Source organism: Melopsittacus undulatus, chromosome 1 (assembly GCF_012275295.1).
Source record: "Melopsittacus undulatus isolate bMelUnd1 chromosome 1, bMelUnd1.mat.Z, whole genome shotgun sequence".
Taxonomy (NCBI): domain Eukaryota; kingdom Metazoa; phylum Chordata; class Aves; order Psittaciformes; family Psittaculidae; genus Melopsittacus; species Melopsittacus undulatus.
Window position 1 is genome coordinate 24,985,249 of NC_047527.1, and position 23,082 is coordinate 25,008,330.

General features: G+C 39.1%; 1 protein-coding gene across 3 annotated transcripts in view; it reads left to right on the forward strand.

Moving 5' to 3' along the window:
• Positions 1–23,082, forward strand: part of TRIQK (triple QxxK/R motif containing) — a 60,026-nt gene that overhangs the window by 21,666 nt on the left and 15,278 nt on the right. For 2 of the 3 annotated variants that reach the window (XM_034068529.1, XM_034068530.1), the window contains exon 5: positions 17,153–17,215. The exons of the other annotated variant lie outside the window; for it this stretch is intronic. In XM_034068529.1, the coding sequence (XP_033924420.1) occupies positions 17,153–17,215 (63 nt within the window). The remainder of the gene's footprint in view (positions 1–17,152; positions 17,216–23,082) is intronic. 3 annotated transcript variants of the gene reach the window in all.

Below are 23,082 nucleotides of genomic sequence, written 5' to 3' on the forward strand. Positions count from 1 at the left end.
AAAGGGAGATTGAACGGGACCTGTCTTTAAAAGGTTTAATTTATCACATGCATTAAAATTTCTAAACACATGTGTGGAGTGATTGCCATCCTTCCTTTCCAGGCATTTGGTATGTATGGATTCTTGAAAATATGACGGATGCTGGCTGAACAGCTGTCTCTTATTGACTAATGGTATGGTGTTATTTCTTAGTTCATGATTTAATGTTTTCTAGTCTGCTGGATAGAAGGTAACCAGATTGAAACATTTTTAATACCTTTTTTGTTTGATGGAAAATGGCAGTTTTCAAGGAGCAACATGTCACAAAGTCACGTCAACTTCAACACAATTTTCAGTTACATGTTTAGCGAAGTAATTTAAAATAAAAGCAGATTTTTAATTTCAGTTGGTTCCAAGCTTTCTGTTTTGTTCTGAGTTTCCATACGGCATGCCACATGTTTGCCCTGTGCCATGGTTCAAGCTCATGTTGATCACTTCAGTTCAGCCGTTTGCCTTTTTCTCTCCTTGATTGAGCACAGGATCGCTCACGTCTTGTTTGCCACTGTGCCATTAGCAGTTGCTGTTTGCTTCAGTAGCATTTTCAGAGGATTCCCTGGCATAGAGACTGATATTGCTCTTCTCTGTCAGCTGGCTTTCAGCCATCTCTCCTGCCACCAGCCAAAATTTGTCTGAGTGCCTCTTGTTCAGCAAGTGCTCCGGTATCCAACAGAGCGCTGCCTTTTCCTCTGGGAGCAGAGGCAGCCTTTTTGTTACCAGACCAAACTGGCACTAGCTTCGTGAAGACGGTCCCCAAGTGGGACAGGGAACAACACCAGCAGCAACCTTCTCAGGCTTAGACTGTGCCTGGAAGAGGGAGGATAGTGCTGAGGGAATCTTCCTCCATTCAGTTCCCCATGAGCAGCTGAGGTTTTGAAGGAGCAATGAAGAAAAGTAATTTTAACACTCATTATTCAGCTCTCTCTCACATACCCAAACATATACCTGTAGTGCAGCAACAAATGGTGCGGCTTTTCTACATAGTGTTTCCTTCTCACTGCTGCTGTTTGTGCTGCTGTTCCTAATTTGCCGTGATCGGGGGAAAGGTGTGAGGCAGTATGCATCTTTCTGCATTTATGCAGCTTTGCTCCACAAATGCTGTGAAAATAGCAACAGGTTTTACACCATATTTGCTTTGTTTACTGTTATGTGTGCTTTAAGTTCCCAGAACAATTCCACATGTATATTTTCCATCCTTCTTCATCTGGTGTGTCGCTTGCTCGGCATGGAAGCTGCAGGATTTGTGGGTAGTGTTCATGACTCGTGTGATTGTGGGATCCTAAGCAGGCATACTGAGAGGATTATAGCATAACTAAAACCTGGTCTACAAATCAGGAATAGACATACTTTTGGCTCCTATTACTATTGTGTTGCTGTAGCATAATTTTTCATGAGGAGAGGTTGTTTGCCAGTCGTTCATCCTCCAATTTGTAGACTCAAGGTCTGCTTATTGTCTCCTCTGTATCTTCTGACTTGCTGGCTGGATCGTTTAGGGGCTGGAGCTTATACAGGCACAGCCCAGGGGATCTCTAGCTCCCCACATCCACCAGGAAGGAATAAAAGTTATGAATGAAAACAAGTTCTCCTTTTGTTTTGGAAAGCACAAGGTGCTAGGCTGAGCACGATCACGAGGTGGTGGAGGTGGTGTTTGTTGGCACAGCATATGCAGAGCGATGGATGGTGGAAGGGACTGGGCAGGAGTCCTGAGACCCCAGTTGTAGCAGCACAGGAGGGAAAAGAAGACTGCCCACCTGAACTAGCAGGTAAAACTCTGCGTGAAGTCAACCCTTTTTTGAAACTCCTTGGTGTGGGGAGCTGGTGACTTGTCCAGAAGAAAGGCACCTCATCCTAGTGCCAAAGGTTATGGTCCTGCTGTAACCCCAATGAGATGAAGAAGAGCTTGTGTCTCGGCATGATCATGGTGGGTAGAGCTGGTCTTTGTTGTCTCCCAGCCTCCTGCAGAGTGGCTGAGCTGGCAGCTGGGTGATTGTGAAGGAAAGTGATCCCAGTCTCCCAAACCAGGACTGGTTTGTGGTAGTATGGTTGCACTGACAATATGGAGGACTAGGCAGACCTTGATGAGATGGATGGATAGGGACTAGTGGCAGCAAGAGTGTCTCTGGACTTCCCATCTCCAGCTTCCAGCTCAGTTGTGAGCATGAACCTGTTGCCTCTCTGTCTCCAGAGGGAAGCCCTTCTTGTGGCTCATTGCCATCTTTGCTTGCCCAGCTGTTAGAAGTGTCTTTACCCTCCACCACCTCACTTTTTTCTGTTTTCCATGGTTGACCTCTTCTATTTTTTACAGTTAATTTCCCCCACCCTCCTTACCCTGAATAGTGCCATTGCTCAAATCAGACTGACTGCTAAGACTTGTCAGCTCTAAAAAAGGAAAAGTATTACATTTTGACACTTTCTTATGAAATATATTACACACTTTGAAGTGAAATGTGATTGTTTTGTTTTGGATCAGGAAAATGTTTGTAATCAGCATGAAAATTTTAGATTTAATTTCTGAAACAACAGCAACAGCAAAAAATGTTTGGATGGAATTTGTGTTGAAAATTTCAAACTCACACCATTTGTAACAAAACAGGAATTCCTGTATCTTTTGTCTGTTAAGAAAAGGCACGGGACCAGAATTCAGGGTTTGCATCATTGAGATTGCTCTCCACTGTCACAAGCAAAGATGTAGCAGGACTGATGTCAATGGAATTGAAACTCTCCAACCTATTTTTTTAATTAGTAATCTCTTTTTCCCCCATATTTTATGTCAGTCACCTATTTACTAGGGGAAAGCTAGGAAGGGGAAAAGTACAGAAACAACTACTTGCTATTCTGAGTGGAGACAAAAATGGGAGAGACCTCTCCAACTATTTATTTAGAGTGTAAAAACAAAGAAGTAGGCAGTTCCAGTGCATATGGAACATTAAATTTACTTTCTTGAATTTTTCTAATAAAGACTTACTGTTAAGCACATAATAAAGAGAAGCAGAAAGAAACCCCAAACCTAACTCCTTTTGCTATTATGTGTTGGCAAGTTTTGGAATCTTTTCCTCTGCTGAGTTTTGTACTTCACACTGATATGCTATGGATACCACACTCAGTCCCTTTTCTTTTGTTTGGGAGGAAGTTTTATGAAGAATGACTTTCATTGTCACAAAAAATGAGCTAGATCTTTTGGTCAGTGATTGCTGTTCTGAATTCAGTTTTGTGCCAGTGGCATCACTTCTTGGAAACTAGAGCAGGAGCAGCTGAGGAAAACACTGCTGTGAAGTGAAGCCTAGTCTGGCTGTACTAATTTAGTCCACATTTTGTGACGATCGGGATGTTTTTAAATATGTTCTGTGAAGGCTGATGATGGATTTTAAGCACATACAGTATGCGATCACTTATTTTTTAAAGTCCAAAGCAATAAAGCTGTTTTATTGCCTTGGCTTGGAGCATAAAAGGTAATGGTAAATCTGGATATGTACTTGTGTTTGTGTGGATATTATTTAGTTTTTGTTTGCAGGGCAGACACAGCTCCAGCCTGAGCAGGGGTGAGAGGGGTGGCTGCACAGCCAGGGGACTATGGGAAGTGTACACATGCTGTGCAGAGATGCTAAGAAGGATGTATCTGAGCCCTTGTCTCCCATCCTCTCTCCACAGCAAACGCCTAGAGTTTCTTTGAACTTGTTTGATTATACTACTCTTGCTATACAATTATACTACACTTGTTTAGTACTTCTATACAGATGGAGGCTCACAGTCTGCTCTTACTTTAATCTCATCGACAACATCACCATTTCACTCAGTGGAGTTGCTGTGAACTTTTTTATAGGTGTAAATGAGAGTTAAATTTGACATGCTGCTTCCAGTTGTTGAACTGCATTTCAGCATGGCATTACTTCAAGCACTTGCAATTCCTGTAAGGTATCTGGTGTCTAAAGGACTTTTGCACGTACATATTTGTGCTTGTACTTACTCTCAGCTTCTGATCCCTTCTTCAGTGGATTAATTTCTGCAGTCAAAAAAAATCAACCTAAACCAACCTCTTTGCATTCTTTCCAAAATCCGTAAAAGTTTCGCTATAGAGACATATGTGTGTGTATATTACATTCAGAGGCAGAGCAGTTAAACTTTTTTAGAAATTCTTTCATCAGGCTTTGGAAATCTTCACTTGTATGTGTGAAGAGTGGACTTCAAAGTACTTGTATTTCAATGTGAATCTGTAAATCTAACTTCAGATATCCATTTCTAAAAGTCGCAGGCATAATTTTTCTATGTGTGCTGTGTTCATATGTATGCACTCTCTGTATATGGTGCGTGTGCTTGTATTTGTATGTAATATTGTCAATATAAATGCAAGAAGAGTTGGGTAGTGCAATACAAATCCAATTTCCTGTTATTTCATCATAAGGCAGCAGTGCAGAAGGTGTAAGAATGAAGTGACCGTGCACATTCATCTATCAAGATCTGTTTGATAGATGTTTAATGTGAACAGCATTTCTTCAGTTACTATGCTGTGAGATATAGTACTATTTTCTTTTTTATGAAGTGTAAGAAGAAAGACATGGAGTCCCCCTGGCTCAATTCAAAACGTATATCTGAAGACACTTTTGTATTTCATGCTTCAGGACATGACCACTTCCATTAGGTAGTTCAGCAGGTATTGCACCTATTTATGGCCTTAATGTGTTAGATGTCTGTGTTCAGGGTAAGCAGAGCCACAGAACAGTCATCTGGATTTTGTAATGAATTTGTTCACATTGGTGATTGCTATCACGTAGTCTGTTAATTGCATGTTGTCAGGGATTTCTGTAACTGGTTTGTATTAAAAATATTTTTTTCAGTGGAAGCTTTTGCATCTACTATGCCTTATTTTGGAAGAAAGTTAGGAACTGGCTACATTGTGGTTTTCAAGGTCTTGAACTATTTATGGGATTGTCTGCTAGGCTCTGCATATTACTTGCAGGCTTAAAGTGTGGATGGGAAATGAAGTAACAGGGCAGCAGATCTTAGCTCAAACAGCTAGAACGAAAACATAAAAAGGCAGTTGCTTAATCTGAATTACAGTTACAGAAATTAAAAGCATTGTGCAGCTAGTTTTTGCTTTTACTCAATGGTAGAGGCTGATTTAAAATAAGCACTGTTGAAAGTATTCACACATTCAAAGGTATTTTGAGATTTTTCATTTGCGTAGCAGTTAGGTCAGTACAGCAAAACACCATGATGCGAACAAAGAGCTTCACAAGAAAAAATGGAATGTGGGAAATCAAATACTCTGCCCTGATTGAGTGCTCTGGTTGCAGTTAATAAATTTGCAGTTAGTGTAAGGCAAGTAACTAATCTGTTTTTTAATCTCTGAAATACTTTACTTGAAATCTGGTCCTTGTCATCATCCCAGCTTCAAAATATCCCATTTGCCATGGGACTGACCAAGTCGTGGCCTGCTAAGTTACTGGTATTGTTCTAAAAGAACTCATATATTAAATAATAATATTTTGCCAAGTTTTGACTGTCTGTTAAATAGGAAATGTGGGGAAAACCTGCCTTTTTCTTAGTTTATTTTCTGTGACTATTTTAGAATTATCACTGTATTTGCATTGGTGCTGTAAGATTTGTAGCAATACTGACATCCTTGATTGTGATACTTGATTTTTTATTAACATTTTAGAATGAGTGGATTTTTTTTTTGTTAGAATTAATTTTCCTATGGTATTTTCACCAAATATCTCTGGGCTTTCTTGTTCATAAGAACTGGGGTTTGGATGATCTAGGGTGTAATAGGTAAGGGGATGTGACACAGCTCATCACTATATCACTTACTCAGGTTCAGCCTAGGTGATAGTCATGGGAAGATGGTAACTGCCTAGCAGATGTTGGGTGGCATTTATGATGCGATGTTTTTGCATTCAGTTCCTAGTGGAGAAGTGTTGAAAAACATCATTATTTGTTGGCAGTCAAAACACAGGAGCTGGATAATGAACTAGCATATGGAGTGAAACAGTGTCTTAGCATTAGACATGGTCCCTTCAGCTCAAGGTTACAGCATACTGATGAGAGCGTGTCCCACATTCCCTGAGGCTGTTGTGAGTAAGCCTGAATGTGGAGAGTGCATTAAACCCCTCAGCTTTGGACCCCTTGAGCACAGTGCTTGCGTTGGCCTGCCTTTTAGCAGTGCTAATTAACTTGGCCACAATCTTGTTCATTATGACAATGCATCTCCTAGTTTGAAGTTGGCTTGTACCTAACTAGTTCATTTCACGGGCAAAATGAATGTGCAACTGTTTGTGTAGACCTGGCCTGAAGGAACTTCAGTCACTGAAGAGCTGGAAGAAGTTTAAGGTAGGATACAAGTGGGGCCACCTAAGAGTTTTGCAGGTACTGAGTGAGGATGTGTAAGAATCATCTCTGTAGGTTTCTGTTCTAATGAGTGAACAATCTGAATTTGGGCTGGTGATTCTTGTAACTTGTAGGTTAAACAAGCCTGGTACTGCTTTCTGGCACAGAGGCCAACTGGCATCAAATGACACTGACCATACTGTTAAACTCTTCTGTCCTTAAAACACAGTGGCTGCTTGCAAACCTCATATTGAAAATCCCTCTAGGCCCATGTTAACTTTTGCGCCATGTGTAAGAGTTGCTTGGGAGAGGGATACTCTGGGTACAAACTGTGCCAGGGACTGTTGTAACAACTGGAGTGTGCCTGCCATTGAATTCCAGTTCCACTTGGCATTGTATAAGATATTGGTACACCTGCAAGCAGATAGCCAGAGGGTACAGTTCGACATTACAAAGCAACCTTTAGCAACACCTACCTCTCTCAGCTTGTTCCTGTTACTATGTCACAGTGTGTGCCCTGTCTCGGGTGGCACAGCTGTTTGAATGCCATTTCGATCCAGCTTGAATCAAAAATTGTGCTGGGCAGTTTTTCAGTTGAATGAATTCCCTGATCTACTTCATCATCTGGCTGCATGCACAGACTGAGCTAATATGCATCAAAGAGCAGGACGGCACACAGCAGAGGCTGACGTATGTGGTAAAACTCAAGCCAACAAATGCCATAAGCCCATATTGCTGTTGCACATACTGCAAAGCCAAGCCACACCTCAAGTGGGTCTAGGAAAAGTCTTTATTCCATATAACATGCAGAGTGATCAGATTAGGAAGTGTGAAGTATTGGCTTCCTTTGTAGACTTCCCCCAACTTCTTAGAATCACTTCTGATTTCAGTCCATTGGCCTCTGTTGGTCAGATGAGTCCTACTGTCACAATTATGTTATGAATAACTATGATAGTTTAAATCCATGTATTTTTAGAGGTATTTTACACTGTCTGCAGTGAACAATGATGCTGCCTTCCCTACATGTGGAAGGTATAACAAGACATAAATGCAGTTTTTTGGCACAGCCTCTTCCATAATGTTTAGGTATAGTATGATGTGTTTTGCCTACCAAACATTAGAAAGAAATTGAGTGAAGCAACTTGTGGGATTCTCTCTGAAGAAATACTTTTCCAGAAAAGACAGACTGAAGTCCGCTGTGTCTTTTCTGGAATAGATGGGGACTGTGCAAACTCGAATGAATTGCACAGGGAGAAACATTGAATAAATTGGAAATCAAATAGAACTGAAGGTACAATCCTTAACATACTTCATAGTGTGAAGTGTCTCAGAAAATCAACCTGTTAAGTACAATACCAGATGGAAATGATTGGTAGAGTTACAAGAAAATCAAATTCATGCCTGTAACACAGGAGGCTCTGTGTATCTTGATAGGCAGCTTGGAAAACCACAAACCCCATAGCATATATTCCATGGAAGAATTTCTGTCCAAATGGTTTAATGGAAAAAGCAAATATGACCTGTTGTGTTTTGTATAGAGAAAACTATCAATTTCTAATGAGTAATTGTCACGAAAAGGACAAAGAAGGAAGTGCTTTCATGTGCTCTTCAGAGAGCGAGAATAAAATATTGTATCTATGGCAAAAGCAGGAAAAATGTCATGCACAGATGATTGTCTTCCCTATCTTACTTCTGTTGCTGAGGCAGAAAGAGAAATTAAAAAGCCTAGTTCAGTGTTAACTTTTTTTGCTTTATCCAGCTACCTTTCAGGTAATTTTTAGTCTGGAAAGAAACACTTCCTACAGCCAAGACGCCATGAGTAGGAAGGTTGGATTTTACGGTGGTGGAGACTGGGGACAGGTATCACACTACTCAATTTAGCAGAGTTATTTCAGATGCTCATCCTTGTAACTGGGAGCAAAATTAAATCCATAAGTGTGAAGATAAAATGAATAACATTTAGATACTGGAAAGGCTCATTATGTTTCTTCAGGATTTGTTTGTTGGCTGTTGTCAAAATGCTATCAAAGAACTGTGCATGTTGCTAACTTAATAATAATTTTGGAAAAGTTTCATGATAAGGAGGCCAAACCCCAGTACAGGTTGCCAGGGAAGCTGTGGGATTTCCATGTCTGGAAATCTTTTTAAACTGATTTGTATGAAGACCTGAGCCACGTGATCTAACTTTGAAATTAGCCTGGCCTAGCTTATGTTAGAGTAGGAAACCTTCAGGGTCCTCTCCGTCCTGAATTATGCTGACATCATGCCATTATTCTCATTTGTTTCTGAAATGCCAGGAATATTTGGTTAGAGTGGTACAGGCATAGAGTCCTGCTACAGAAAAGGTTCTCAGAGCTGCTCAGTACACTGCTGTGCATGGGTATCTGAAGGAATAGAAAGCTAATGATTTAGTACTTGTCATGCACTGCTACATAGGAATGTCAGGGTGGGTTGCATCAGCATCTTAAAACATGGTTTATATCTTTACTTTGATGACTGGCTAGTTCCTTACCAATGCTGCCAATTCATCAGCTGGAAATCATAGAGGAAAAGTTCCCTTGTGTCTGATGATCACCCATGTATGAATTTAAAATAGAGATAAGAAATATTAAAGCCATTAAATATGGTACTGGAGACACTGTGTTTGAAGTACTGAGTACTGCTTTGCTCATCCATGTTTAAGAAAGATGAATCAAAAGTGAAGGACATGCTGAAACAACTACTAAGGTGACCAAAAAGAGCTGAGAAGAGCCTTGTTTAGCTCAGCTGAACACAAACTAAAAAAATATGGTTCCTCTTGGCAATTTTTTTGGGAGTAAGCACTTGGGAAAGTCATATATTTATATTCTGTAACTAGTTATAACTTGTCTGTAAAGAAATATATCTGGAAACTAAAAAGCAGTTTCTTACCAGTAGGAGATCGAGCTTCTTGAGTAATGTCCTACAAGTAGGGCTAAAGACAAAAAACCTCACAAAACTAACTTGTTTTCCAACTGATCGTTTTCTATGATCAGTTTTGATCAAAACTGCATGATATGGCTGCCTTCACTAGCAGTGTACTGGATTTTGGTAGTTCACCACATCCTTCCTAGTCATATGTTCCATATGGACAAAGTTTCACTGTGAAGTGGAGCAGCTTTCCAAGATATTTATAGCTAGAAAATGCATTTGGAACGATTACCGTAACTTTCTGACTGTAGTTTTACTTGTGGAAAAATTAATACTGAGTATTTTCACCAAAATCAAGATTTTAGGAGAATGTAAAACATAATCTTGAATTTCACAATTTTTTTCCATTTAGGATGAGCAGAATATAAAATTCAAGCTGAAAGTCCACACTGAAAGAAGAGATGTGAGGAAAGACGGGCACATTTTGATTATAACATTAACCTTTGTTTTTCAGTGCCTGTGCTAGCAACAGAATGTGATGAAACTATCAGAAATTTCCACATCACATTTTCCTGTTTGTTTTGGTTTTGTTGGGTTTTTGGTTGATTGGTTGGTTTGTTGGTTGTTTTTTTAGTACACTGCTGGGTGTACATTTGGTGTCGCTGCTCTTTTTGTTCTTTGTATTATAGAAGTGCAGTACTTAACAGTCTAGTAGTATGTATAGTATGCAATTTCTTGGAGGACCCTCAGTTGTACATCTTTGACATGATGTTCCTATGTCACCCTTAGCCCTAGGTGTTGCAGCATGTCCCACTGGTAGGAACAGGAGGTGACTTGGGCATACTTACCATCAAAACTTAGTTTAGCGTGTTTTGAAGAAATTCATATGGGCATGCAGCACTAGGCATTACTGAAATCTTTGGCATAAAATTACTTGGATCTTCAAAGCGCAAACCAGTATGGGGGACATTGAAAACGTTCCGTCCTCAGTAAATCTTGGATTAGGTTGGTAAGTTGGCTAGAGTGAGTGGGTTATAGTTGGTTAAACACTTGGAGTAGAAAGTGATTGAGGCACATGTGTTTATGAGAACTAGTAGCCATTAACATATCACAGGGTCATATTGAATAAGGTCACCATTTAATTGTACCATGGAATGCTGGCCTCAGAGAAGAAGGAGATAAGGCTATTGACTTGTTTTACCCTATCAAATCTCTGGACTTTTCCTAAACCAAAAGAAGGAAGACTAATCTAGGACTGCTTGTACATTTGATGAGTCAAAATGTGCATGTCTTATCTAAGGTCATAACCAAAATACGTGGCTGAGAGAGGAAAAGATATTCTGGTCATTGTCTATTACACTAACCATAAATGCATTTGTCATAGAATCATAGAATAGTTTGGATTGGAGAGCACATCAAAGATCATCTGGTTCCAACCTCCCTGCCATGGGCAGAGACTCCTCACACTAGACCATGTCTCCTAAGGCTCTGTCCATCTTGGCACTGAATACTTTCAGGGATGGGACATCCACAGTTTGTCTGGACAACCTGTTCCAGTGTCTCACCAACCTCATAATGAAGAGTTTCTTACTAATATCTAATCATTCATCTAGTCATCCTATCTAATAATGAATATAGTCATCTTCCACTGATCCCTTGCCTCATTTACTGTATATTGCACAACTTGATCAGTGAGTCTTACTGTCTATATTTACTTAGCTACTGAAAGAGGAAGGGGCTTCTGAGCAACATACATTAACATAAAATGATAAAAATTCGTAACATTCTGTATTCTGGTATGTATGTTAGGAGCAGACAACTTTATTCCGTGACTTTTCAGTGCCTGCCTTTGAACGTGTTGGTATCCAAATCTGTATTAAAAATACAGGTAGGTGCCTGAGGATTCTTTCTATGATATTTCTGTGGAGAAAAACAGTACAAAATAAAGTATTAGCACATTATGGAGTGAACGGTCAGTGAATCTTCTTCACACACTCTGTAGCCGTTTAATTCTAAGAAAGAAACCCCCTAATTAGAACATTATTATTAAATTAGCATTGTGCTTCTGCCACACTTTGGATTTTGAACCAAAAGAACTACAAAGTAACTTAATGGTATCTTCATTGCATGCACGTTTCACTCAAATGTTGGTTGCAGTAATTTTGTTTTAAGAGTGTCCTCTTCTTCGTATGCAAAGTCTCTTTGCTAAATTCTTAGAACTTGGCATATCAGATCCACTGGCTTTTTCTTGGCTCTAGGAAAAGTAAGAGTCATAAGGACTGCATTGTTACTGAAAGGGAAGTTGTGCCTCTTTTCTTCTGAGGAACTGAACTGTTGAAAAATAGACCATAGAGAGGGTGTGTGGCTTTGTTTTTTTCTGTGTTTCTCTGTCAACAAAATGGGACATTCAGAAAAGCGATTTACTCCAAATGTGAAACAAACCTTTAGGTTGTGACGAGCTGAAAAATGACTGAAAAATAAATGCACTGCCTGTTTTTCGCTCTGCATGCTATGTGTAATAAATGTGTAATTTCTGTTATATTTAAAGAACAGGATCAGTCAGAGCAACAAATGTCAATAGAGAACTGTTTAGCAAGTTTACAGGTAACCTCTCTCATCTGTCCTGAGCCATGCCTGTCCTGTCTGCATGGGAACCCCCTGCCACAGGAGGTAGGGTTTTTTCTCTACTGATGCTGCACATCAGGACTGTCACAGAGGAGATGCACTTGAACTAGGACCAAGTCACTGGTCACCTAATGGTGCATGGCTGAAGTTTTGTGTCCTGTATGGCATGCTAGACCCCACTTGGTGACTCTAGGCAAAGGGACTTCTCCAGTGAGAGAAAAGAGAGTGTGGGGTTATGTAGGACCTTTGTGGTCAGAGCAGTGTCCGTGTAACAGTTTGTGAGGAAACAAGCACAGCTAAAAGTTCCTTTTCTGTTTAGTTCTGTTTAATTCTAGAAACTGAAATTGCTTTGTGCATAGCTTTATAAATATTTCATACACATTTTTAATGGATAAGAAATTGACTTTAAGGGTCAATAGCAGATTCAGTTACTTTTTCAGGTACTTTTTTTAAGTGTTTCTCATTATATTTGTAAATGTAATTTTAAAATACATAAAAAGAAATTAATATAGGCCATCAGAGTATTATCTCTTAATAGATAACACTTATGAGTGTTTTTCACTTCTATTGCACCATTAGACCAGGATCTTGGATTTTCTTATGGGTACCAAAGTCGTGTAAGGAAAAGAGATTTCCCAAGGTCATACAGTAATTTTATGGAAGAGTCAAGAATAGAAAACAGTTCCATGCTTTATCTGCTCTAATTGAATACTTTTCCAGATGGTAGACTATTTTCCTTAGCAGTCTTTCCAGCTTTTGTATGTTTTCTCCAAGAAGCAGCATACTTAAAAGATCATCCTGTGGAATAAGGTTTTGGAAAAAATTATGCTGGGAGCAGTCCTTGTTTCTTCGAATAAATTGCTCTAATACGTACCTTTCACTATTGTTCATAATATAGTCATCTTCAAAATATGACTGTTACTGAAACCAACTTACTTCATTCATTAAAATATGAACAGAACACTGATACTGATGCAATGATGAAATAAAATCAAAAATCAGCAGATAAACTCATTGCCATCACTCTGATGGCAAAGTGATTAGAAAAATGTGGAATTAAGTTCCTTGACAAATGTATATGCCTAAAGAAAAGGTCTAGACTAAAGCCTAGCTAATCTTCATTATACATTGAAGATTGCAGTATTTGTGAATTATACCAGATACCTGTAAGGCAGCAAGTCCTGTCTTCAGTCAGGAGTAAGATGCCATTATTTTACATGTTTTAATACACTACACACATGCACACGTAGTTCCTTTCCTGCAAGCCTTTAGAAAGGGAAGAGGGTGAATTAGTATGGCTGGAAAAATAAAGATGCATTTTGAAGTTAGCCAGGCTCCTCTATCTTGTTATCTCAACACAAACACAGATCTCATTATTGACTGTACCCCAGTTTGGCTTTTGAAGGTAAAATTGTGTCTCCTGATAATGCTTCAATACATTATCACACCTTTAGTTCTAAGGTCCATAAACCATTACTCTGGGTGCTCATAAATATGTATTTCCTTTACACTTTTAAGTAAGCTGCTATTGCTGTCATTCACTTTTAGTTAAGACCTGTCAGGTGGTGTTTCTGTTGAGGGAAAGAAGTTTAAATTATGAGAGAACTAAAGATATGTAGTTCTTAGGAGTGCTAAAATTATGAGTGAGTTGGAGAGATTATGCCTTACAAGTAATTTTAGGATCCCAAGGGATAATGGTGATGTGTACAAGAGATGTTCCTTCTCCGTTAATTCCATTAAAAGCCTCTGATTTTTGCACTGCTGGAGTGAAACTCCAGAAACCTGCTTTTCTGTCTTACATAATCACTTTCACAGTATCCTGTAGCATCCACCTCTGCTAAGACTGTCAGTGCATTGACTTCTGGAGTGACAGTGATATATAGGTCTGACAAAGCATCCTTCGCAATATGCTTCATTGAAGTGAGAACTGCAAATGCTGACAGTATTACTGGAAACCTTTTACTTTGGCAGAATTAATAAATTACAACTCGTATTTTGGGATGGTGTTGTAATATACAGCTGGTCCAGAATGATATGACTTACTAGTACGGAATTAGAGCATCTTGGCAGACAGCATCCAATTTATTTTCAATTCTGAGAAAAGCATTATCCACTGGATAAGACACTGGCTCAGGAGTTAAGGCATTTAGGATTGCAGTTGTGCCATTCTTCTGGTACCTGATCCCATGCAAGTCTCTTCACCCAGATGTCTTTTCTTCCTTCCCCTACTCTTTCTCTTTTTAAATATTGCTGTGATCATTCATAGGTTGTCCTCAGTTCTTGCAGCTTCTCTGCTCCTAGATGAACACCATAAATCCCATACTTGGAGTAAATCCATAAATCTAGTTTGTTACCCAAAAGTTCTAGTGCCCGCCCAGGTTTTGTTTGATTAAGATTTAGGAAGCTTTACTTTAGCAAATTGTGACCAATGGTGAGTTAATCTGAAGCAAAGAATGTTTTTAATCTTGGCAGTAAGGGTGCAGGCTAATGTTAAAAGGCATTAGAAGTGACCCTAGCTTCTCCTGAGCTCTCATGTCTCTGAGGCTCTGTCCCTAGTTCATCATGCAACTTTGTCAATGTTCTTTGTTTGCTACAAGGTGGTTTTGTTTTTTTATTTTTCATAAAATCAGACCTAGGATTTAATGTCGGGTGATGTACTAGTACTGTTCTGATACTGCCATCCTGTTGTGTGTGAGAACAGAAAACCGTTAAACTGTTAGAAATGGATGCAATGTGGTATCTGCAGTGGAAGTCCTGAACTCTATTTCTTAAGGCCTCATCTGTTCCACAAGTTGCTCAGGTTTTTCCATACCACCCCCAAGATCTCTCTGTTCCAGCTGGGGAAAAGGACAGGTTGTGTCCTCCCCTTCATGGACTGTTGCCATACCTCCTCTGAGCAAAGTCCCATAAAATGGCTGGTCAGGTTTGGTTGGGAAGGTCCGTGGCTCCTGGGAGGGTGCTCATGGAGGAACAGGGGCATGGGAGAAACGATGATTTTAGATCCATGTGGTTCCACAGTCTCACTCTGACATCCCTCAGGAACAGGCCCTGGTCACCTAATAAGATTGGACACATCAGGTACAGCAGCTACAGGAGAGGAAGAGAGAACCTTCTCTCCTGAAACACCATGGACTCTGTCCAGAGTGTTTAATATTATTATTACAGTATTTGGTGACATGGTGCTTATTCAGCAACCATTGTTGTGAATGACTCAGTGATGTTGTCTGGCAGTAGCATGATGTCCACCAGAGTAACTGGGAATAAATTTCTAGTTACTGGTACTGAACACATTTTTCAGGCAGTGGTTGGCTTGGTCCTGTTCATATACTCAAGAGGTTAAACTTACTGCCAGAGATATGGTCTGGAAGGGTTTCTTGCAGGTTCAGATAAGCTGGGGCTATTTTTTAGGGTTTTTTTTTTTTCAGTGGGGAAAGAGGGAAGGGTGTATTGCTTTCATTTTGTTCATGGTCTTAGAATCTTTCAAGTGTACGTTGGTTTTCTTCCAAAAAAATACCACAGTAGGGAATCTTTGACTTCTGTGACCTCAGTTGCTCCTGTCAAGGTCAAAAGAAAGTAATTTATGTAAAACAAAGGGGGAAATTTCTGGCTATGTAATTGCAGGGATAAGAAGAAAAGAGAAGATGTTTTGAGGAACATCTGTTCCATAGATATGCTTTATTGTGGGCAACTGAATTGGATGACCTGGTCATCAGTGTCTATATTTTCCTTTATTGTCTTTAAGTGCTCTCAGTGGGGAACTATTAGTATTTTCCTACCTTCCTGCTGAAACACAGGCCAGCTTTTATTGGAGTTAACCTCTAGTAATTATAAAGCCAGTATCACAATAACAAGCAAACAGATGGGACATATAATATTAATAAATTATTTAATGCAACTTTCTCAGCCTTCACAGTAAGCTCTTTGGGACAGGGACAGACAGTTTCTTGTAAGCATTCACAGTACAACAAGGAGGTAAGCAACAGCCACCATGATTTGTAAAATCAGTTCAATTTCCTTCTCTGACAGACTAGCAAACCTTATTGATGGGGAAGAAGAAGAGGTGCTATGTGCCTTGACCTTGTCAAGGCTTTTGGACAATTTATTCTGGTAAACAAAGTAGGGATGTGTGAATATGAAGGTACTGCAAGATGGGCACCAAACTGGTATGAAAACCATTCTTGGTAGATATTAATGGTTTAGTGTCTGTTTGTAAAGGTGTATTGAGGCATTCATAGTGGTCTGTCCTGGACCCAATGTGAATTGCAAGTGAGATGATGAATTTACAAATTATACCACTATGGTAGGCAGTAAAGAGCTAAGAGGTTAAGATTAGAATTCAACCTACATTTAAGACATCGATGAAGTAGCTTGGAAAAGTAGAATATAATCCAACAAGGAAAAGGGCAATATTCTTAACTTTGGTATAAGTAGTCAACCTACAGACTGAGTATGGGTGAGGAATGCTTAGGCAATGATTTTGGAGAAAGGGTTTGTAACAGTGAGCAGAAATTCTCAGGCAGACTGTTATTGAATATGCAAGGAGAGTATATACATAAAAGATGCCAGTAAGGGCTCAGATGAAGTGCTGTATTCAGTTCTATACAAAGATCAGAAAAAAAGTCTAGAGGAGAGCAAGAGGAGCCTAGAAAACAAAGACTGTAGGGCTGATGCTGAAGGGCTGGTTCCATCTGGATAACAGAAGACTTGAAAGATGTTGTGGCAGCCACTGAATATATAAAAGCCATATATAAAATCAACTGTCCTCCAAGTCAGTGGAAGATATGACAAAAAAGTAATGTGCTAAGAGTTCAGTGTGGGAAGTTTGAGTTAGACGTTGGACATGAGGAAACTTTCCATAATAAATCTAGTGAAGCACCGGGGGAAAGCTAGTGAGGCTGTGCCATCTCCATTTTCAAGGGCCTGTGTTTCTGAGACTCTGTACTCCCCATGTGGAACATGGTTGTGTGATCCAGGTTGGTATCTGTGACAACAGTGTAATCATCTCTGTCTTGTGCTACTTAGCTTCTATCTGGAGAGCCCCTTCTGTTAAGCTTTTTCATCTGTTAAGTGAGCTATGAATACACCTTCACATGGGATATGTTAAAAAAATTCTGAGGCCTCTAGAGACAGAGATGGAAAAGACCAGAGGAGCACACTCAGGACTTTTGCAGCTCTTTAATGATGGTGCTGCACGCTACCTCTGTCTTCCTAAAAAAGCTCTGACTATAAGTCTGTTTCTAGTTATTTCAGGATATATCACATTTTCCTCTATTTGCAGCCAGCAAAGTTAATAAAATCAGAATAAGCCAAATGGGAGCTGGGCGCAGTCTGTCTCAGAAAGGTAGGAAGACTCTTTGTGTGCTGCATGTCTCTCTTATCATGCCTTATGCTGCCTTTTCATACCTCTCATCATCAAAGAAATAGTACAACAGTTTCTGTTGTCCAAAAGTTATCTAATAAAATGTTTGAAAAAATATGGCCTTTAATTTCATTAATGGTGGATACTTCACTCCTAAGCAGTAGTATTTTTGTTTTGCTTTTCTCATTTTCAGAATTTATACTAAACCGTGATTGTTTATGTAGAAATGTGACTACTAGTAGCTGTTCCATAGCAAAGTAATAAAAATGTGCTCAAAACTGCATGGACACATCAATGTGTATATGTATTATGTAGGTGGGAAAGAAATGAACCAGAACAACCACCCAGTTATCTGTTTCAGATTACTTGTGTTAATTTATTTTTAAGGAAGGTATGTGATGTTTTCATAGCTGTCTGTTTGAGTAGGAAATATTAAGGATGTTGTTGGAAAAAAGAAGAACATCACCATCTCTCAGTGTTCAAAAACTGCATGGATGAGGCACTTAGGGCATGATTTAGTAGTGGACTTGGCAATGCTGCTGTAATGGTTGGACTTGATGATTTTAAAAGATCTTTTTGAACCTAGTTTATACTATGATCCTATGTATGTTGAAGATAGATACTCTTTAACCCGGAGCTCTTATGTTTTAGTGGCTGTAGGCATGCACCTGTTGGGCTTGAGTTAAAGACTGTAAAAGTTCATTTAGCATTGAAAGGGATGAAAAAGAACTGCCCATCAAATAATATCTATTAAGCATCAATATTTTTAGTGCTGTTCGTCAGGTCTTTTATTAAGGTCTTGCACTTAATTGAGTATATTCTACAGGTATTGAAAATAATGAAATTACCTGACTAATCAGCTGATTTAAAGTACCGATGTTCTTTTTTTTTGTTTCTACATTACTGATAACCAGTTTACTGAAGTTCTTTTCTTAGTTGCTTATATAGAGTTTTTAAATATTCCTTAAAAGAAGTATCTGAAAAGATGATAATTTAAATAGGTTCTTAATTACTCATTAAAATCAGCATATGTCTAATACAAATTTTAAATGTAAAGAATTCATTTAATGAAATGCTGCTTTTCATGGCAACTCAGCAAATTCTGAGGGATTTTCTCAGGGATTCTGTTTCCAACGAGAATATTATATTTAACGGATATTTCTAGACTTCTAGTTTGAAATCAGGGAAAGATAGCCATAATTAAATGGGTACATTATGGTATACTTAAGAACGCTTTATATTTTGTGTTGTTGGTTTGTTGGGTATTTTTAATCTTGCATGCAGCATAAAAGGAACTTATTCATTTTAATGCATCCTTCTTCTTTGCTTAAAGCTGAAATATAGTTGCTTGAAATTTAATTTACCCCTCATGAACGACTGGTTGGATTATCTTTGTAGCATTAAATGTCAACCCTGAGCTTAGAGCACATTGTGTCTGTGGTAAAAAGTTGTCCCTGAGCACTTAATGTTGTGTTAAATGATGATGTGTCCTTTGCAAATGTATTATTAGTGTCAAGCTGTTCCGTCTCTCAAGATTGAAAAATGGTCAGTGATTTGAGCTGCCATTAAACCTGTATAAAATAGAGAGGCTGTAGGGGGTTTTCATGCCTTTTCTGAGTACAGACATACTCATAAGTAGGAATAAGACACATCAAAATGTTTCTGTTAAGCTAAGACTCGAAAAACTCTCTTTAGAATCATAGCAATTCAAAATAAGAAAATCTCACTTCTTCTCAGGAAAAGAATGGTCACTGAGTATGTCTGTGTGACACTAAGAACACAAAAACCACTAATAAACAGTTGAGAGCTCGATCTTCTTTCTGTAGACATGAGTTAGAGTTCTGCGGCTGATTCTCAAACATAGATCATAACACTGTCACTGCTGTGTGGTTTTAACTAAGTTCAGGCCTGAAATGTTGTTCCATCCCTGAAAGTGTTCAAGGTCAGGTTCTTACATCCTAAATAAATAGTTATTTCCAGGTTTAGTGTTAGAGATGAGACATGGGTGTTTAAGATGTGTCAGGTGTGCGTAGAGTTACACAGAATTTCACTGGATTGAAATTTGGTTGCTCAGTGAATATACAGTGACTGGTTTAAAATCTCTCAAAGTTATTTCATAGACTCATAGAATGGTTTCGGTTGGAAAGGACCTTGAAGATCATCTAGTTCCAACCCCCTACTATGGGCAGGAACACCTTCCGCTAGAACAGGTTATATACTTCTGTACACACACTTTCGAAGCTAGGTGCTAGGTACCGTTATGGATCTGGGTGATGCATTTGACAAAACACTTCTTTCCCCATGCCAGACATCTAACTTGCTGGCTTTATTAAAGACACTTAAAGAAAAATTCTGCTACTGTGTATGAAATGATAGAGCTCAGTACTGAGGAGCCACAGGGCATTCTGCTCCCTGCTATTAAAATATGAATTACTGTTAAGCTATGGAATTGTTGAAAATGCAAACTATTAACTTTTTAGTCCGTTGACTTGCTGTTTATAGCTGCTACTGAATTCTATTACTATAGCTACATTAAGGTATTTCAGACAATGTAATTTTTATGGACAAATTTTCCCTGAGTTGTCAGCTGTTTAGCTGTTTCCAGAGAAGTGTCCCTGATGACTGGAAAAAGGCATATGCCATGTCCATCTTCAAGAAAACTAGAAGGACATGGGCTTAAATAGGGTGAGTCCATGAAGGGCCAAGATGACCATCTGAAGCACAAGGATGTACAAGGAGAGGCTGAGAGTGCTGCTTTGTTCAGCTCCAAAAGGCTCAGCTGAGGTGTAACTGCTGTCTACAATTTTAATAGGAAGCCATAGACTATTCTCAAAGGTGTGCAATGGTAGGACAAGAGGCAAGTTAGAACATGGAAATACCCATTGGGTAGGAGAATAATGGTTTTACCAGAAGGATGGTCAAATGTTTGGAAAAGGTTGCTCAGGGAGACTGTGGAACCTCCACCTTTGGAAATACTCCAAACTCAGCTACCCTAGCATCCTGAACAACTACAGCTTTCCAGTCCCTTCATGAGTATGGTGTTTTCTCTATAGTAATAAAGTACTAAGTAATACGGCCATGTCCACAAATGTCCTGAGTCCAGATAAAATCATGTAGGAAACTAGTTCTTCTCCAATTGTCCTTTAGATCTTTAGTTTCTTTGGCTCCAATTCGTTCTGCTTAACCTTAGAAGTGCAATCAATCCACTTGATTTGGGTGCTGAACATCAGTAGGCTCTCTCTGTTGTTAATGGCAGTAGTCACTGCCAGGGAGCACTTTAGGCTGTCCTAGACTGCTGTCAGTCACTTTGGAGGAATCTGTGTATGGAAAGTAAAAGAGACCTAAACAAGCAATCACCTAAATCTGGAGTACAAGTACAATGGCTGTGGCTTTCTGTGTATTGCATGTAAGGAGGTTGTGGAGGATAGCATGACCGAGCCTTCCTCCTTCATGAACCTTCAGCCTTGCCGGTGAGATCTAACTTTTCCTTCCCCCTGTTATAGCAGGGAAAAGGAGGGGATGCTTGCAGTCTGACTGGGAAACCTGCAAAGACCAGAGTATGGTTTTCTTGTTCTGTGTTTTGTTTTGTCTGGTTTTGTGGAGTGTTCCTAGAACCTTCCTAATTCAGATCAATAGTCATAAGAAGAACGTTGATTTCAGCTTAAGTAGGTGTGTGATTTCACACTTCCAGTTTGACAATAAAGATTGCCACAGTCTGTCTCTGGTTTCTAATTAGCTATGTATACATTGTAGTATGGGTTTCCGCATCAGTTACATTAATGTACTTCAGTTAAATTACTACTGGTAACTGAAATTTAGCCAGTAGTTGTAGTTTTATTACACCTTAAGCAATACTTTAACATATGAAATATGTTGCTACTGTGTGGAAAATGTCTTACTAATGTTTTGATTATGACTATAATACCAGCACAGGAAGATTCAGGACAGCAGTTTGTTGCTTGTTACAAATTATAGTGAAAGTGTTGAAAGGACTTTTAAATCTGTAATGTTGATTAGCAAATTTTACTATCTGTCATTTTTTTTGGCATGCTCCAAATAACTCATCTTCAAATAATTTGTCTCAGTAATTAAATTTAGATTGCACATTTCTCATTTCAAATATTTTGACTCTTATCTATTTGCTTTTCCATTGTGGCTTAATTGGTGTGGTCTATATAAACAGACAATAAATTTATATACCTTTGTTATAAAGATCAGTCAGTGAATAGAACTTGGTATTCATCCCAGACAGAATTATGATTGAATGTATTTGCAAGATTAAAGCACTGAATTTACTTTTTCCTAATTAAAGGCAATTAAAGATTTGCAGACACAAATAAAAGACAATGAATTGAGGAATAAGTGTAGGAGCAAGTCCATTTGCAGGTGAAAAGAAGTGCCTTTGAAGCAGAACCAGCTGTATTTTCATTGAAAGAATAACAGTTTAGGAAGCTTTTCTGCATGTGCTTGCTTGATAGCATAATGTACTCATAAGCAGCTTATGCCGTACAGTATTCAGAAAATAGCAGTGCATTAATTTTTAAAGTAGCAAATGCAGGAGAAGAGCAATGCTGCCACATGATGATAATGAAGGTGGATATTGTAAAGTCTACTGAGAGAAAAGAAATCAGGGAGCTCCTGAAATGTGAACATTTATAAAACAATAACTAGATATTCATATGATAATAAGCTTGGACAGCAGCATCAACAAAGGCCAAAGATGCAGTCCTGTTTCTGCTTAAGCCTGATGAATTAAAAGGCAGAGAGGCAGTCTTTAGTCTGTTACTCAATTCCAGTAATGAGCTATTGTTAGAATGAAAAAGTAAATATCTAGAAATGCTGTGAATCTGTTTTTGTTTTTTTTTTTTCCTCATTACATTATTCTAGAGATTTTGTATTTATGGCAGCATCTTCAAACACAATCATAAATCATAGAATCATAGAATAGTTAGGGTTGGAAAGGACCTTAAGATCACCTAGTTCCAATCCCCCCTGCCATGGGCAGGGGCACCTCACACTAAAGCATTCCATGCAAGGCTTCATCCAACCTGGCCTTGACCACTGCCAGGGATGGAGCATTCACAGCCTCCCTGGGCAACCCATTCCAGTACCTCACCACCCTTACAGTAAAGAACTTCTTCCTTATATCCAATCTAAACCTCCCCTGTTTAAGTTTGAACCCGTTACCTCTTGTGCTGTCACTACAGTCCCTAACAAATAGTCCCTCACCAGCATCCCAATAGGCCCCCTTCAGATACTGGAAGGCTGCTATGAGGTCTCCACACAGCCTTCTCCAGGCTGAACAGCCCCAACTTTCTCAACCTGTCTTCATATGGGAGGTGCTCCAGTCCTCTGATCATCCTCATGACCCTCCTCTGGACTTGTTCTAACAGTTCCATGTCCTTTTTATGTTGAGGACACCAGAACTGCACACAATACTCCAGGTGAGGTCCCATGAGAGCAGAGTAGAGGAGCAGGATCACCACCTTCGACCTGCTGGTCACGCTCCTCTTGATGCAGCCCAGGATACGGTTGGCTTTCTGGGCTGCAGGCACGCACTGCTGGCTCATATTCATTTTCATGTAATCATACATATAGTCAATTTTAATATTTTCATGTTCATATAGTCAGTTGTCTTAAATATAGTGCTCAGCATGTTGCATTCCCAGTTACATACATAACAGAGCTTGGTATGTATGCAACAGTACAGCGTTATGCATACTACCTGGTAATGTCACAATATTTCTGCAGACTCAAAAAAACAGAACTTTTCTAGCTCATATGTATTACTTAGTTTGATTTTTGCATTACTCATATTGTCACTGAAGGTTTAAGTCAAGAAAAATACT